Raw genomic sequence first — 13853 nt, forward strand, 5'->3', positions numbered from 1 at the left:
TCGCACTAGGGAATTTTTAGTGCATGCCAAGCTCATTGCTGTTGTGCATTGCAATTCACACCCTTCTGTTGCAGACTAATGCACTGTAGACAAACTCTAAGACTTTATTACTCTAATTAAATAATATATCTTCTAGATGATGATGATCTAAACCTTGAAATTGTCAAAGGCAGTATGGCCTATATTTTTTTTAATAGTCTAATGTAACTTTTTTTTTTTTTTTTTTTGTACAAAACTGCTTTAATCAGTACAGTTGGGGAAAAAAACAGGGTTCATTTCAAGTTACAGCAAAAAAACCACCTGTGTTATTTGTACAGGCCCGAGTTAGAGGTAGCCATGTCCATGACAAGCAGGTAGCATTCTATCCTGGGAGGACAGAAGACGGCTCTTTTCAGGTCTGTTTCAAGACAGCGCCTTGGAGAGGGCACCACTTTCCCAGCAGCAGGAGAACAGTGCATCCTTCAGAGTCTAAAGGAGGACTCTTCTGTTCCTCAAAAGCCTTTGCCAACAACAGATTTCCCTCTAGCCACAATCCCAGACTGAGCTGCACTTTGGTACACAAGGAAGCTTTCTGGCATTAAGGCTTCTTCTTGGGTTAAGAAGGAGTGACCAGACTAGCAAAACACCCCCCTTTTCCAGTGCTTAGCAATTCCCAATTCAATCCCATCTTTTAAAACAGCTGTTGACAGAAAAACAAACTCCGGTGGCAGGTTCTTTAGCTTCATGCAACAAAATGGTTTTAGAGTAAAACCAGACCAGCCGAGTCCCTGAGAAACACTCAACATTTCTTAACAGAAGCTGCCTTGGGGGGGAGGGGGAGCCTTCTCCCAAGATGAGAACACAAGGTCCATGGAGTCAGGCCTCAGCAGCCAGCAGGGGAAGGAGCAAAGAAATACACAGCTAGCAGGATGAAGTAGACCATCACCAGCACTGTACCTTGGCAGTCAACCAGGTCCTTCATAGTTTGCTGTTACCCTATGCCCTCTTTTGATCACAGACCAATAGAATCACAGCTGGTGGTTCCCCAGTAGAGAAGGATGTGGGTTAATTATAGCCTGTCCTGCTGCTGTAGTGAAAGTTGACACTATAGCACTTGCTGGTTATGTGCAGTGAAAGACTAAGCTAAATATATTACACTAACTAATCTTATGTAGTTACAGAGACTCTTAACAACATACCCACAGCTGTTACTGCTCTAAATGTAAATGACAAGTGGAAGGCCAGTATCAGAGGAAACATGCTGTAATCTTCCCTTAACGTTCTTGAGGATTACTGGTAATCTTAATAAATCCATAAATACAATAATTCAATTAAAAAGTATAGTTATTTAAAATGTATCCTGTACAAAACAAAGCATATACCCCACTGTATTTGCCAAAAAAGAACTACACAGATTCATTTCAATTTACCCATGTTGCACCACTGACTGTAAAATGTAGAGAATGTGCAGACTGCAAAAGTTTATGCTGCATGGCCTTCACAGCACCTAGTGGGGTGAGGGGGACCGCTCACAAACCACATTGTTGGATTCTGATTCACTTCACTGACTGCACTTTTACCTGGGTGTGTGTACCCAAAACAGTGTCTTCAAATGGTCTCAAATAACTTAATCTTTTAATGCCTTCAGTACCCTAAACAAGTATAATTGATTCTTGCCCTTCTTTTCCCCCTACCCCTGGAAATTTAATTTATCCAGATGACTCTCTTTTTTTTTTTTTCCGGTTCAATAGACGAAGGAATTTATCTCCTAATTGAGGGATAATTTGACATTAAAAGCACCACCATTCTTTTAAATATATAGTTCAGAGGTACCTTAAGCTTTTTTTTAGTCTCGTTTAAGGGAATAATGTCAAATTTATCTAAAATCATATCATGTAATGGAATATTTTTGAAGAAATTCCTTTTTGAATCCACTTATTTACAAATTATTTTAATTTATTAACACTAATTGTCAGTGAATATAATATGTGAATTTAAGGTAGAAAACATATCAGAAATATGGATTTGTAGGTCATTTCAGACTATCTACTTCTGTAAGTGTACATGGCTTTAATGTATGCAGAACAAAGAACAAAATCCCTGCATCAGAGTCCATATTCTAAAGGGCTGTAACTTTGCTCACTTGTGGTTCATGGTACTTGATATCACAAATTAAGGGCACTTAATTCCAAAAAGAGCATGACAGGAAAGCCCTTATAAATATAAAATATGTATCATGTGATGAGCAATACATAGTACAGTAACATGCCTCAGAGCTCATTGCTATCAGTGATAGCTCTGCCAGGACACATTAACACCTCATAATCACAATTGTATATAAAACTAATTTCAAAGAGTGTTATCACTGAACAACTAACATAGTGTAGCCTCCTTTCTATTGATGGAACGTCTGTGAGCAGATCACAACTTCCCTATTTATTCATCATTAATATATACTTTATGAATTGTTAACTCTTACCTCTATGGATTTATTATGCACAGTATGATGCATTAGTCTAAAATCAGGCTGTGTTGATTGGTTGTGATTTGGTCAAAAAAATCACATGGTATTGCTTCTGTCTCTCTTTTCTGAAGTATGAGGAATTTTCTATAATCAAAGACGACCTTCAGATTACCCCTCTGGAATTCTCAGGCAGAATTAATACTTAAGAAGTATAAGTGTTTTACAAATCTTAAACCTTTTCCTTTCTGGGCTGTCCAGGCCCTGGCTAAGGCTTCATTGTTAAAGAAAATATTTTTAAACTAGGGGCTAAGGTTTATTTTCTGTCTGCTGTGTTACTTTGTGACTGTGATAAATTAATTTAATTGTATGTATGTGTGCATAATCCTAGTTGCCAAGTGTACTGTCAGATTGTCTAAACCATTTAGTAGGTTCTGTGCTAGAGTTCTGAGGTTCTCTGTCAAGTTTCATATTCTGTTAATAAATAAATTAAAAAAAACACTACTTGGGTGTGTATACTAAAGAATGAAAACTTAAGATTCTGTTTTCTGCAAGTTTTAATACAAGTAAATAAATCATTCAAATGTTCATGCAAAGCAAATGCTAGAGGTGGATACAGCTACAGCTGAAGCATTTTTTAACTTGAGCAAATGCTGTCTGAAGAATTTTTTGTAGGATTCACTCAGTCCCAAGTCAAGATTGTCGGTGGTGATTTTGAGTACAGTACCTCATTTTTTTGTGCCTGACTCTTCAGAAAGTGCTGATCACCTATCCACCCTTTAGGTCCCTAAATTAGGTACTAATCACATGTGAAAATCTTGGCCCAACTGAAGTGTTAAGAAACAAATCCAAAACAGACACACTTCTCCCAGGGGTTGTCTACCCCTGGAGTTATTCAGGAATAACTATTCTAGGATCATGATGATTTCTGAATAGCTCCATGTATGGATACTTATTCCAGATTAAAAATGCCTTGTTCTGGATTATCTTAATCCAGTTTGAAAGTGTCCTGCTAGATTGAGGTGAAGTTATTTTTATATCCCTGCTTATTCCTGTGAGTGGTGGTCTTTGGGGAGATGATCTATTTTATTTCCCAGTGGGCCTGAATTACCTCATACAACATTTCTGGTATTGTTTACCATACAATTTTTCCAGCTAGTCTCTTTCAAGTGTTTGATTCCAAGATCCCCTACTCTTCTAAAAATGAAAAAAAAAAAAGGCATAACAAAAAATATTCACTATCACCTGAACATTGGAACTATCTTGCACACATTAGAAGGTCAGAAATTCCGACTATTCTTTCATCATAAAAAAGAACGGAGAGGCAAGACCCATTTTGGACTTCAGATATCAAGTAGCCAAAATTCTGGATATAGACACTCTGAATTGTCCCCTGGATTGATGGCTGTTAGAACCAAGCTGCAGCCACAAAACTTACGGTTGTGTTTTTGTATATTGCTCAGTCACATAAGAGGCTCCTCTAGAGTACGTTGGATACCTGGCAGTTTCCTCCTCTTTATCTTGGTTTCTAAGCACTTTTTCCAAGGTGTGTTGGTAGTGGTAATAGTCACCCCCAAACAGGGTTTGTGTTATTCCATACCTGAATGATTGGCTCATCCAAGCAAGATCACAGAGGCTGGCACAATATAGCAGAGATCTTGGTCATGTCAAGTCCTTAGGATTAGTGTTTAATCAAACGAAAGTTTCTTTGTTATTGCAGAAACCACCCACTTCTACATTACAGCTACACAAAATCAGAGGGAAGATCAGAAAAATGTGGACAATAGAGAATTATCAAAGCTAAATCCACTCTTGTGCTAAATCTTGGACTTGTTAGGCTCCCTAAAACAGAGAATTGGCCTCACAGTAAGAGCAAAATTATCTCAGTTTCACAGAGAGTCCTCTTTCATATCTCCAGCAGACTTTCATAATGGACATGAATGTTTGGTGCACACTCTGCATCAATGGCAAACCAAGCAGTGTATTCATGGAGAAGAGAAGACTACATATGAATATATGGAAACCGAGAGATGGCAAGTTGGCATTGACTTATCTTCAGGATGTGTTCAGAATGATAGTGTGAACATTGAGATTGATAACATGGTAGTAATTTCTTAATTGCCAGGGGAACAGAGAAGCACATTTTTCAGTAAACAGTGCTCCTTTGTTATATGCATAGAAATTGTTTAGAGCACTGCAGGTGATGAATCCGCATACACTGTAGGCAGGCAGATGGTATTAAGAGAAAAAATCTCGTTGATAAGGTGACCCAAACAGTGTACCTCTCTACTTCAAAGGTTGGGATAGTGTTTGTATTCTTTTCAAAACAAAAACACCAATTCTACTTTTTAAAGATCAAATTGCTTTCACCTTCTGCTTCAGGAGGCTTTTCATAAGGGTCTCTTGCCTAACCCATTGAAACCTTGAGCCTCTGCCCCCAGCATGCTTCGCTGTAGGGGGTGCTCCCTTTAGTCGCTTGGTTCCTCAAGGCGATTTTCTGCCTCTGGTTCCCAGATTAGCATCCCCCTCCCTCCTGGATTCTTTGATTTTCAAAGGAAAGATCTACTTTCCTGTTGGTCATGGCACCCACCCACTTGGTGGGAGAACTCTCTCCTTTCACTAACTAGACCTGTTGTTTCAAAAGAGCTAGTGGTCCTCTATCCTTATCTCCTAAAAGTTGCATGCATATTTTATTTGAACAAGAATAATACCTGCCTGAGCTCCTTCTTCAAACTCAAAGTTAGGAGTTACCCAGGGCAGCAATAATTCATCTGAAGTAAACTTCCAAAGCAAGACTTCTGAAGATCATGATAGCAAGGCAGATACATGCTGTATTGAAGAATCTTAACCAGTAGCACAGTAGGCATTAACACAGTATAAATACATGATAACTAAATAACCTGTCTGAACCGAATCAAACCGCACACACACGCCCTTTACGAATTTTACAGCTACCTTAAAAAAAACCCCAAGTTAGTACTATTTGTACATTTGCAAACATTACCAAATGAACATGCTGAAGTTGATTAATACAATATTCAGCCCTTAAAGAGCTCTCTTCTGGAAGGATAAACTGGGTACTGAGCATTTTCTCAATCTATCCCTCAAGACTGTTCCCTGCTTCATCTCAGATATTCACATCTCTTGACCGTCCCTTAGGAACTGCTATTCATGCCATAGTTGTCAGTCTGTAGTAGTGGTACCAGGATCAGAGTCAGTTTCCTGGTACTTAAATTTTGCTCTCTGTGGCCTAGCTAGATTACCAAAGATGGGAGGATATGTTCAGGAACAAGCAAAGAGATGTTTGTTCAGATAGTTTGATCAATATTGGGTAAAATAAATTATTTACTGTAATGGATCTAATCCTCCTTTGAAGTCGAGAGAAATCCTAATTTCTTTGTTTTATTCTGAGTTATTGGCTGCCTCTTGCCTGGACTTTTCAGGGAGGAGGAAATATTTAGTGGTTTGTGCTGGTGTAACTAGACCACGAAAAGCAAATTAGGAGGTTAAAACAAAAACGAAAACTTGACTTTGGACATGATTATTTTAACTGAAAACTTTCACAAGGACAAGATGCAAAAAACTGAAGTTGCATAGTGTAAATTTGGGATGCTACCTGTTAGGTAATCAACCTTGTTTTAATAAAATATTTGTTAATTTACAAAGTGATATTCACCTCAGAATTCACTGTTATCTTGAATGAAACTGGGTACTTCATCTGACCTGGCAAGTCAGTATTATTACAAAAAAATCAGTGAAATCCACTTCCTGGTTGAGTGAACTGTGACTTCTTGGTTTAGGCCAGTCAGTAGTTATGTCTGTCTTCTTCTCTGACACAGACAATTTTATCTCTGACCTGGAATACCAGCCATCAGGTTCAGCAGAGAAATGGACTCAACATTCAGCATTCATGTCCAACTCCTGTGTGGAAAATCTAGAGGGTGAGTCTGCTTAAATGCTTCAATTTTTTATATTGGAGCACAAAAGTAAGGAAGGGAAAAATGTGGTAGTTCTAATATCTACAGATGAAAAATGCTATATAATAACCAAGTATTACTATAAATAGGGACGTGTATTTTTTCTGTGATTCACGGATGTGGGATTTTGTGTAGAATTCGCCCTTTGCTGCAGAATATTGTTCTGGAATTTAAGCTACAGTTGGGGGGGGAAAAAAATCTATTTCCGCTCTTTAGGCTTACAAAGAAAAGCTTGATATGTGAACCAGGTGTGAACTAGAGGTATCATACAATTCAATAAAACAACTCAATTTAAAAAAGGGATTTGAAACTGCTGCAGAATTTCTACTAGAGTGCTTCAGAATCTAGGGAAACAGTCTAATTTGCTGCAGAGAGCACAAGGCTTGGGGTTTTTTTGTTTGATTGAGGTTTTTTTTTTTTATTAATTGAGTAGAGCAAGGTCAGAGAGTGGCCAGAATAGCCTCTGACTTTTCACTGTGATATATTAAGTCTCAAACTCTTTTTAAACATAAGAAAACTTCTGATTTACTTTATCTTAAATTAGGTTGAATTTTAGATAAATTAGGTTGAAGAAGATAAATTGGAGATCCAGCTGAGGTATCAGGATAAATTGGCACTTCATAAATTCCTGGCTAGTTGGATGTACTGTAACTGGGGGGAAAGGTTCTGCAATTGCCTTAAAAATCCATCAACTTGCTCCCTTCATATATATATAAAATAAGAATTGTACACTATGATTTTGTTTGTTAAACGTTGGCAGTATTGTTAATACTGGAAATAGGAACATGGTGGTTGATCTCGCTTGTGCTTTCTTATTCCCATTTTTCCTACATATGTATATGCATAAAATTCTAATTAAAAACATTTTTTTAAATTCTCAAATTTGTTTTCTAAAGCAGCTTTTATTCTATCACTGTATTCTATCACTGGAAATTCAGAAGTAAAAAAGGTTTGTTAATTTAGGATTACACAACACTCTAAAAAATAAAACAGCTTCTGAGCTCCGTTTTAGTCTAGTTACAAACCTACAGAGTAGTACTCAACTAGTACATAACCCTAACCTTAACCATGACAATAAGGTTGTTCAATGAATATTTAGAGAGAAACTACACTCAGTTAAACATTTAAAGTTTTGTTTAGTTATACTAATGCCTTAGAAACCTGAAAGTGAAATAGGATTCTAAAATTAATTTTCATTTCTACAGTCCTCCATAGATCTACTACCACAAGTGTTAACAATATTAAAAATTGTCAGTAAAGCAAGCATCTAGAATTCAGAATAGCACAAAGGGAAAGCAGCATGCATTTGTGTTAAGGTGATTGTTTTTAGAAAACGTATTTGGTCTTCAAGGAGATGAGTAAGAGGGGGACATAATGCCTCTTGTCATTTTTAGCTTAGATTAGTGGAATATGTTCCAGTGCTTAATCTTAAAATGATTCAAAAGCTGGAATGGTTGCTGATTGTGCACTTGACAGGTGAGGTGTACTATAGAGTACGCAACACCTGTGCTCTGGACCTGCACTGTTTATCAGAGAGATTTCATCTAGATTTTAAGGTGCTGGTGTGGTAATAGCCTCCTGAGACACTGCCACAGTTGCAGTTAGTGGAGATATTAACGCTATTTCCCCTTGAAATAAGAGGAGGCGCCAGTCAGGGCATTCCCGGTAATATTGCTGGGATTCAGGAATGCTTTCCATTTCATAATTAGAAATAGCTTGGATGTGCCAACTTTCAGGGCATGGTGTAAAACCAATTTATTTCATCAGGCCTTTGAAGAGAGGTAAGGGGACCGAGATACAGGTCGCTATATGAGGGTGTTAGCATTGTGTGCAGCTGCTTAGTAGAAAGGATTAATTTATTATATTGTATTTTGGTTTTGTACTTTTAAAGCATTGGTGGGGAGCTCAGGACAAAGATGCTTTTTAAAGGAAAAGATGAAGTATTGTCACAGTTTATTTACTGTATATAATCGAAATCCATACAGTTAGCTGAGGAATACTTTTATTTTGTCAAAAACATGTCCATTCTGTATCTAGAGATGAATGTGCCTCAACACCTATTCTTCTGCTGTGCAGAATCTTTGTCTACACTTAAATTTTGCTGGTATGTGATGCAACTGTCAATGAATCTGGCACCATGGTAAATATAGTAACCTCTCAAATGCTTAAAAAAAAAAAAAATTTGAACGGGTAACTACAAAAAAACAGAAACCCAGAATATCAAAGGCCAGTAAAAAATTGTTCAGTACTTTAGTAGCTTGTACACCATACACAGAACTATTGTGATTTAAGAATGAGTAAAGCTGTAATGCTATTCACCTATTGCTATTCATTCAGTGAATATTCTTGTCTCAGGGCACTCTGTAAAATATGTTATCTCCAACAGAATGAACTGTACAATCAACAGCAGAGACCTTTTTGTTTGAGTTATGTCACCAAATACAGAATAAACCATCTATCAGAACTTGGACAGTGACAATCTAATAATTCCAAAGAATAAAAGGATCTTAGTTGTGTTCATTTTTATTGTATTGCTCCAAGATTTAGCAGCACTGAGCAATTGTAATGTTTGATTTGTACATAAGGGCCTCTTCAACAGCATACACTGCATACAGGAGGACAGCAAGATATTGCTGGGTGCTAATGTTGTGATGTAACAGGTTGTTGGTGGTGCCTTTCTACCATTACCACTACTCCTTTGTGAAACAAGTATTGAGACTTGAAAGACTGTGCTACCAATAGGAGAACATGTAAACGCCTTACAAAGTACCTTTATCTGCAAAGCAGCTCATTTGAAAATATCTGATTTGTAAAGTGCAAGTTCAGAATACAGGAGCAAAATACATGTAAGATACTATTGATTAACCGTTGTTTGTAATCCACAACCTCTGAGTTAGTTATATACTGTCAGTTACTTAAAATATTTAAAGAATTGATTTAAGATTATGAATTTCCTATAGAACTCATTTCATATGCTGGAAAGGAATCTCATAACAATTATAGAATGTAGCTCAGCTAAATTAATTCATCTTGGCAGCCACAATGCATCCTTCTTTGACTTTTCAGCCACAACAGATTTCCATTATAATTTTTTTAGGTTAATATAAGACCTGCTAACAAATTTCAGGTCTCAAATATCTGCTTTACAAAATAACTTTTCCCCCCAGTAGACTTACTTATGCTATACTTTCAATTATTGAGCTTAATAAGCTATCTTGCAAACAAATTACAGAATACAGAAAATTTACTCAAATGGTAAACAGATGCAATAATTACAGTGTCTAGTATGGCAGTAGAGAGAGAAGGTAGCTGAGATAATATCTTTTATTGGACCAGCTTCTGTTGGGGAGAGAGACAAGCTTTTGAGCTGCCCAGAGCTCTTCCCCAGGTTTGGGAAAGGTACTCAGTGTCACAGCTAAATACAAGATTGAACAGATAGTTTAGCATAAGTAATTAGCACACATTCAAAGTGGTTGGTTAACACCCCTGTAGTCCTAGACAAAAAGGCAGATTAGTGGGTTACAGATTGTTGTAATAAGCCATAAATTCAGCATCCTTATTAAGACCGTGCCCTGGTCTACACTACAGAGTTAGGTCAATGTAAGGCAGCAAGTGTCTACACTAGAATGGTGCTCCCGCGGATGTAAGATGCCCACTACATAGTTCTAATAACTCCACCTCCACAAGAGGTGTAGCGTTCAGGTCGATGTAATTAGGGCGATGCACTAGCTGAAGAGACACTGCGTTACTTACATCGCCTGTTGATTGTCAGCCCTGCATGAGGGCTGACAGCCCAGAGCCCTGCTGGCACCTCCCAGTGGGAGATGGTGAGGGGCGGGGGGGAGAGTCTGAGGATATCAGTTTCATTGCTGATAGGCTCCCTGCTGTGAAATTGAGCCCAGTGCCTGGCTCATAGCTGGGGCTGTCAGCCCTGGGGTGGGGGGACGCCAGGTGTGAGCCCTGCATGGCTGTCAGTGTCCCACTTGAGTTGGTGCAATGTGCGCACCACTGTCAGGAGGAGGGTAGTGGACACCAACAGCTGATTTAATTATTGTGGTGGCTGTAGGTTGACATATCTTGTCTACTTAATTTTGTAGTGTAGACAAGCCCCATGATTTTTAGTGTCTATCAGTTACGAATTTAAGCTCCCAGGCTCATCTTTTGAAACTTGTTCAGGTTTCCTTTGAAGATAAGGACTGAGAGGTCAGATAGTGATCGCTTTGTGAAAAGTGTTCACCAACAGATGAAATGGTGTTCTTGCCTTTTATCGTGCGAGTATGGGAGTATTCATTGCCAGCTTAAGCCGAATTGAATTGCTTAGTGAAGACTGAAACCTGTCTTGGATAATGTTTAGTTTAATCATTGAACAGCAGTTGCTCTACCCAGGTATCTGTATAAAAAACATTCAGCGGTTTTCTACCTTTCACATACTTTAAAATGTGTCTTATTAGAAATACAACAAAAGAAAGTGTGTCACAACTATAGAACTTGTATAGTAAGTTCACACGTCCCTCTAGTGCATCAGTGCATACCCGATGCTTCTGGGGGGGGGAAATTGTTGAAAGGGACATTTCCTACCTATAACTTTTTTCCATGAGACTCCAACTTGGAATCACATCCAGAAATCCTACTTTGGGTAGGAATCTGACTCCTGCTGATGAAAACTGACTGCTTAGTGAGGATAGGCTGCTTGCTAGCTGAGAGATGCACTACTTTTGGCATCAGGTGAGTGAAGGAGCTACCTGATGGACCAGCAGCCCAGTCCCTCCTAGAAAGCAATTTAGAGGAAAAACCAAAACTGACTAATTTTTAGTGGTAATGGCCTCAGTTCAGCCAGGGTGCTTAAAGCATGTGCTTGTCACTAAAGAGGTGTGACTTCAAATTGAGTTCAAGGGGACTACTTACAAACTTAGTCAGATGCTTAACCTTGCTGAATGGGGCTTTTGTCTCTAAAGCTACTCCCAGTGAGGAGTATAGCAGAGGCTAAGGGTATGTCTACACTGCGAAGTTGTCGACAACACTTTTGTCTTTCGCAGGTACTTTAAAACCCCCCCTCCTCCCCCGAAAGACAAAAGGCAAGTGGCAGTGTGAACGCGGCTTTATCGGCAGGATAAACACAGCCTTGTCGCTAAAAGCTGCGTGATGTAGACAAGCCCTTAAAGTGCCAGTTTCTAATACCAGTCATGCCAACTTCGCAATGTTTTGGAGCCTTCATGGTTTGTTTTAACATCTAGTATAGTTTTATCGTTACAAGTACTCACTAAATTGTTTGGTTTTGTCTGTTTTCCAAAATAAGTATAGTTTGTTTTGTGCTCAGATTTTGTGTGCTTTTTCTGTTGTACCCTGGGGTTGGTGTAGCCTTGTCAATCCCAGGATATTGGAGACAAGCTGGATATGGTAATATCTTTTATTGGACCAATTTTTGTTCGTGAGAGAGACAAGCTTTTGAGCTACAAAGCACTCCCAGACCTTGTTTTTCCATGGTGACATTTGGAATATTGCTAATCCAATATTCTTGTGTTACTGTATTGGTCTGAATTTGTAAGACTTTATTGAAATTTGCCTATTAAAAATATTTCTACAATGGTTTCCAAACCCTGACCTCAGTTATATTATGTAGATTCCTATGGGTCAAAATAACACACCTGACATTTTCTGGTGCTGAGTTTTATGATTATTTCAGTGCTACTGTCTCTGTAAACTAGTGTCATACTTTAGTAAGAACAGCAGGGTTTACTTGCAAATTAAAATTCAAAGTGAAGAAAAGCGTTTGAGGAAAGAGAAACTTGTCTAGAGCTCACTATTTTAGAAATGCCATAATTTCAAATTAAAGTTTTTCATAAGAGTTGAGAATATTAATGTCTTGGAAGTAAACTACCGTATTCCCTCTCAAACTTTCAATGTAGCAGTCAGTTATATTGGTGCCTATACCATCTTGACATTGTAGCCCATAAAGCATACTTTTTAATAATTATTTCTATCATAAAAGCAAACAATAATGTCTTTCTAACAATAGCTTGGAAGCTAGTCTTCCAGTTGAATTTAAGGCTCTGTCTGCTGGGCTTGTATCTTATATCAGCCCCGATCCTTCCATAATATAGAGACAAATATTTGGGGGAAGGGGATTTTTGCTATTAGATGATTAGTTGTAGTAGCTCTCACACTTAAGAAATGAGAAGAGGAACTGAAATAGATTTACATGCCTGAGAGCATTGACTCAAGTCCAAATTCTGAGGAAGTTCTGTAAGTAGAAGTTAGCTTAAGACCCCAAAACTATAGTTAATGTACTTTGAGTTAATTGCTGTCCCTGGTCTGGTGAGGCCTGCAACAGGAACAACTGCATGGGAACACCTGAACTGTACCTGCCTACACTGCCTCCGAGTTCTTTTTAGTTCCTTATTTCTTTAAACCACACAGACTTGGTTTTTTAAAAGTCATTGTCTTAGGGGTGTTTAGAAGCTGTCTGTGGTATGAATGTAGTGATACAAATATGCTTTAATTTTCATTTGTTAATGTTACTGAAGTTTATTTTCTGTTTCACCTTCTGCTACTTACTGACTGCATCTTATTTTATAGGGTTGATAGATTTTTCAAAAGGGTATACTAATGAGTATTGCACTTCTGGAAAAAGTAACACCCAGCCATTAGGTTGGTATATTTACAGTAGCTGTCAGTTATAATTATATAACTTTTTATACTTTTTATTTTTTTAGTGAATGAAATCATAGGAAGAGATATGTCACAGATCTCAGTGTCACATGGAGCAACAGTGGCTGGCCAATCTCCACATACATGCCCTGGATCTCTGGAGACAGGAATATCGGATGGAGTCTAAAAGCAGCTAAGCGTCCATGAAATCTTTCAAGTTTTCTCTGAATATTTCTTCTTCATCCCCTTCTCTTACACTCACTGTGCTTCCAACTCTTGTGGCCTTTTATAAACTGGAACAATGGATCCTTGCATAGCCCTTTTAGTGGGTTACATTTGCTGTAGAGACAGAGCATTTCTAATTCTAGTTTCTCGAGTGCTGTAAAAAATGACTGAGTAAATGGACACCAAGAAGCAAGACAAGATATTTTAACCGTTTAAAAATTACAAATGAGCTTTGCTGTTTTACATTTAAATAGAATACTTTTATATTGTAAGTGCTTAAAATGTGTGGAGATGTTAGTTTTGCTCTTCTAATAATATTCACAGTACTGAATGTGGAGAAAAATTTAATACACATCTTCAGTGTGCTGCTTTCCCTTAGAAGAAGTAGTAGAATTGTAATTGACAGTTTTGTACACCTTTGGTCATTCTGAACAGCCTTTAAGCTTATATTGTTTAAAAGATAACTTTTTATAATGAAATCTTCCAGAGGCAAAAAAAACAAACAAACCTGTCATCTTAAGCCAATGCCTTGGAAGCCATTGTGTATAAAAATACTTTAGTGT

General features: G+C 37.9%; 1 protein-coding gene across 1 annotated transcript in view; it reads left to right on the forward strand.

Moving 5' to 3' along the window:
• NFATC3 (nuclear factor of activated T cells 3) overlaps nucleotides 1-13559 on the forward strand; it is a 95943-nt gene extending 82384 nt beyond the window's left edge. Inside the window, exon 9 of the mRNA XM_065416337.1 lies at nucleotides 13131-13559. Coding sequence (XP_065272409.1) covers nucleotides 13131-13252 — 122 coding nt within the window. The 3' untranslated portion in view covers nucleotides 13253-13559. The remainder of the gene's footprint in view (nucleotides 1-13130) is intronic.
• The last annotated feature ends 294 nt before the right edge of the window (nucleotides 13560-13853 follow it).

The sequence above is a fragment of the Emys orbicularis genome, chromosome 14 (assembly GCF_028017835.1).
Source record: "Emys orbicularis isolate rEmyOrb1 chromosome 14, rEmyOrb1.hap1, whole genome shotgun sequence".
Classification (NCBI taxonomy): Eukaryota; Metazoa; Chordata; order Testudines; family Emydidae; genus Emys; species Emys orbicularis.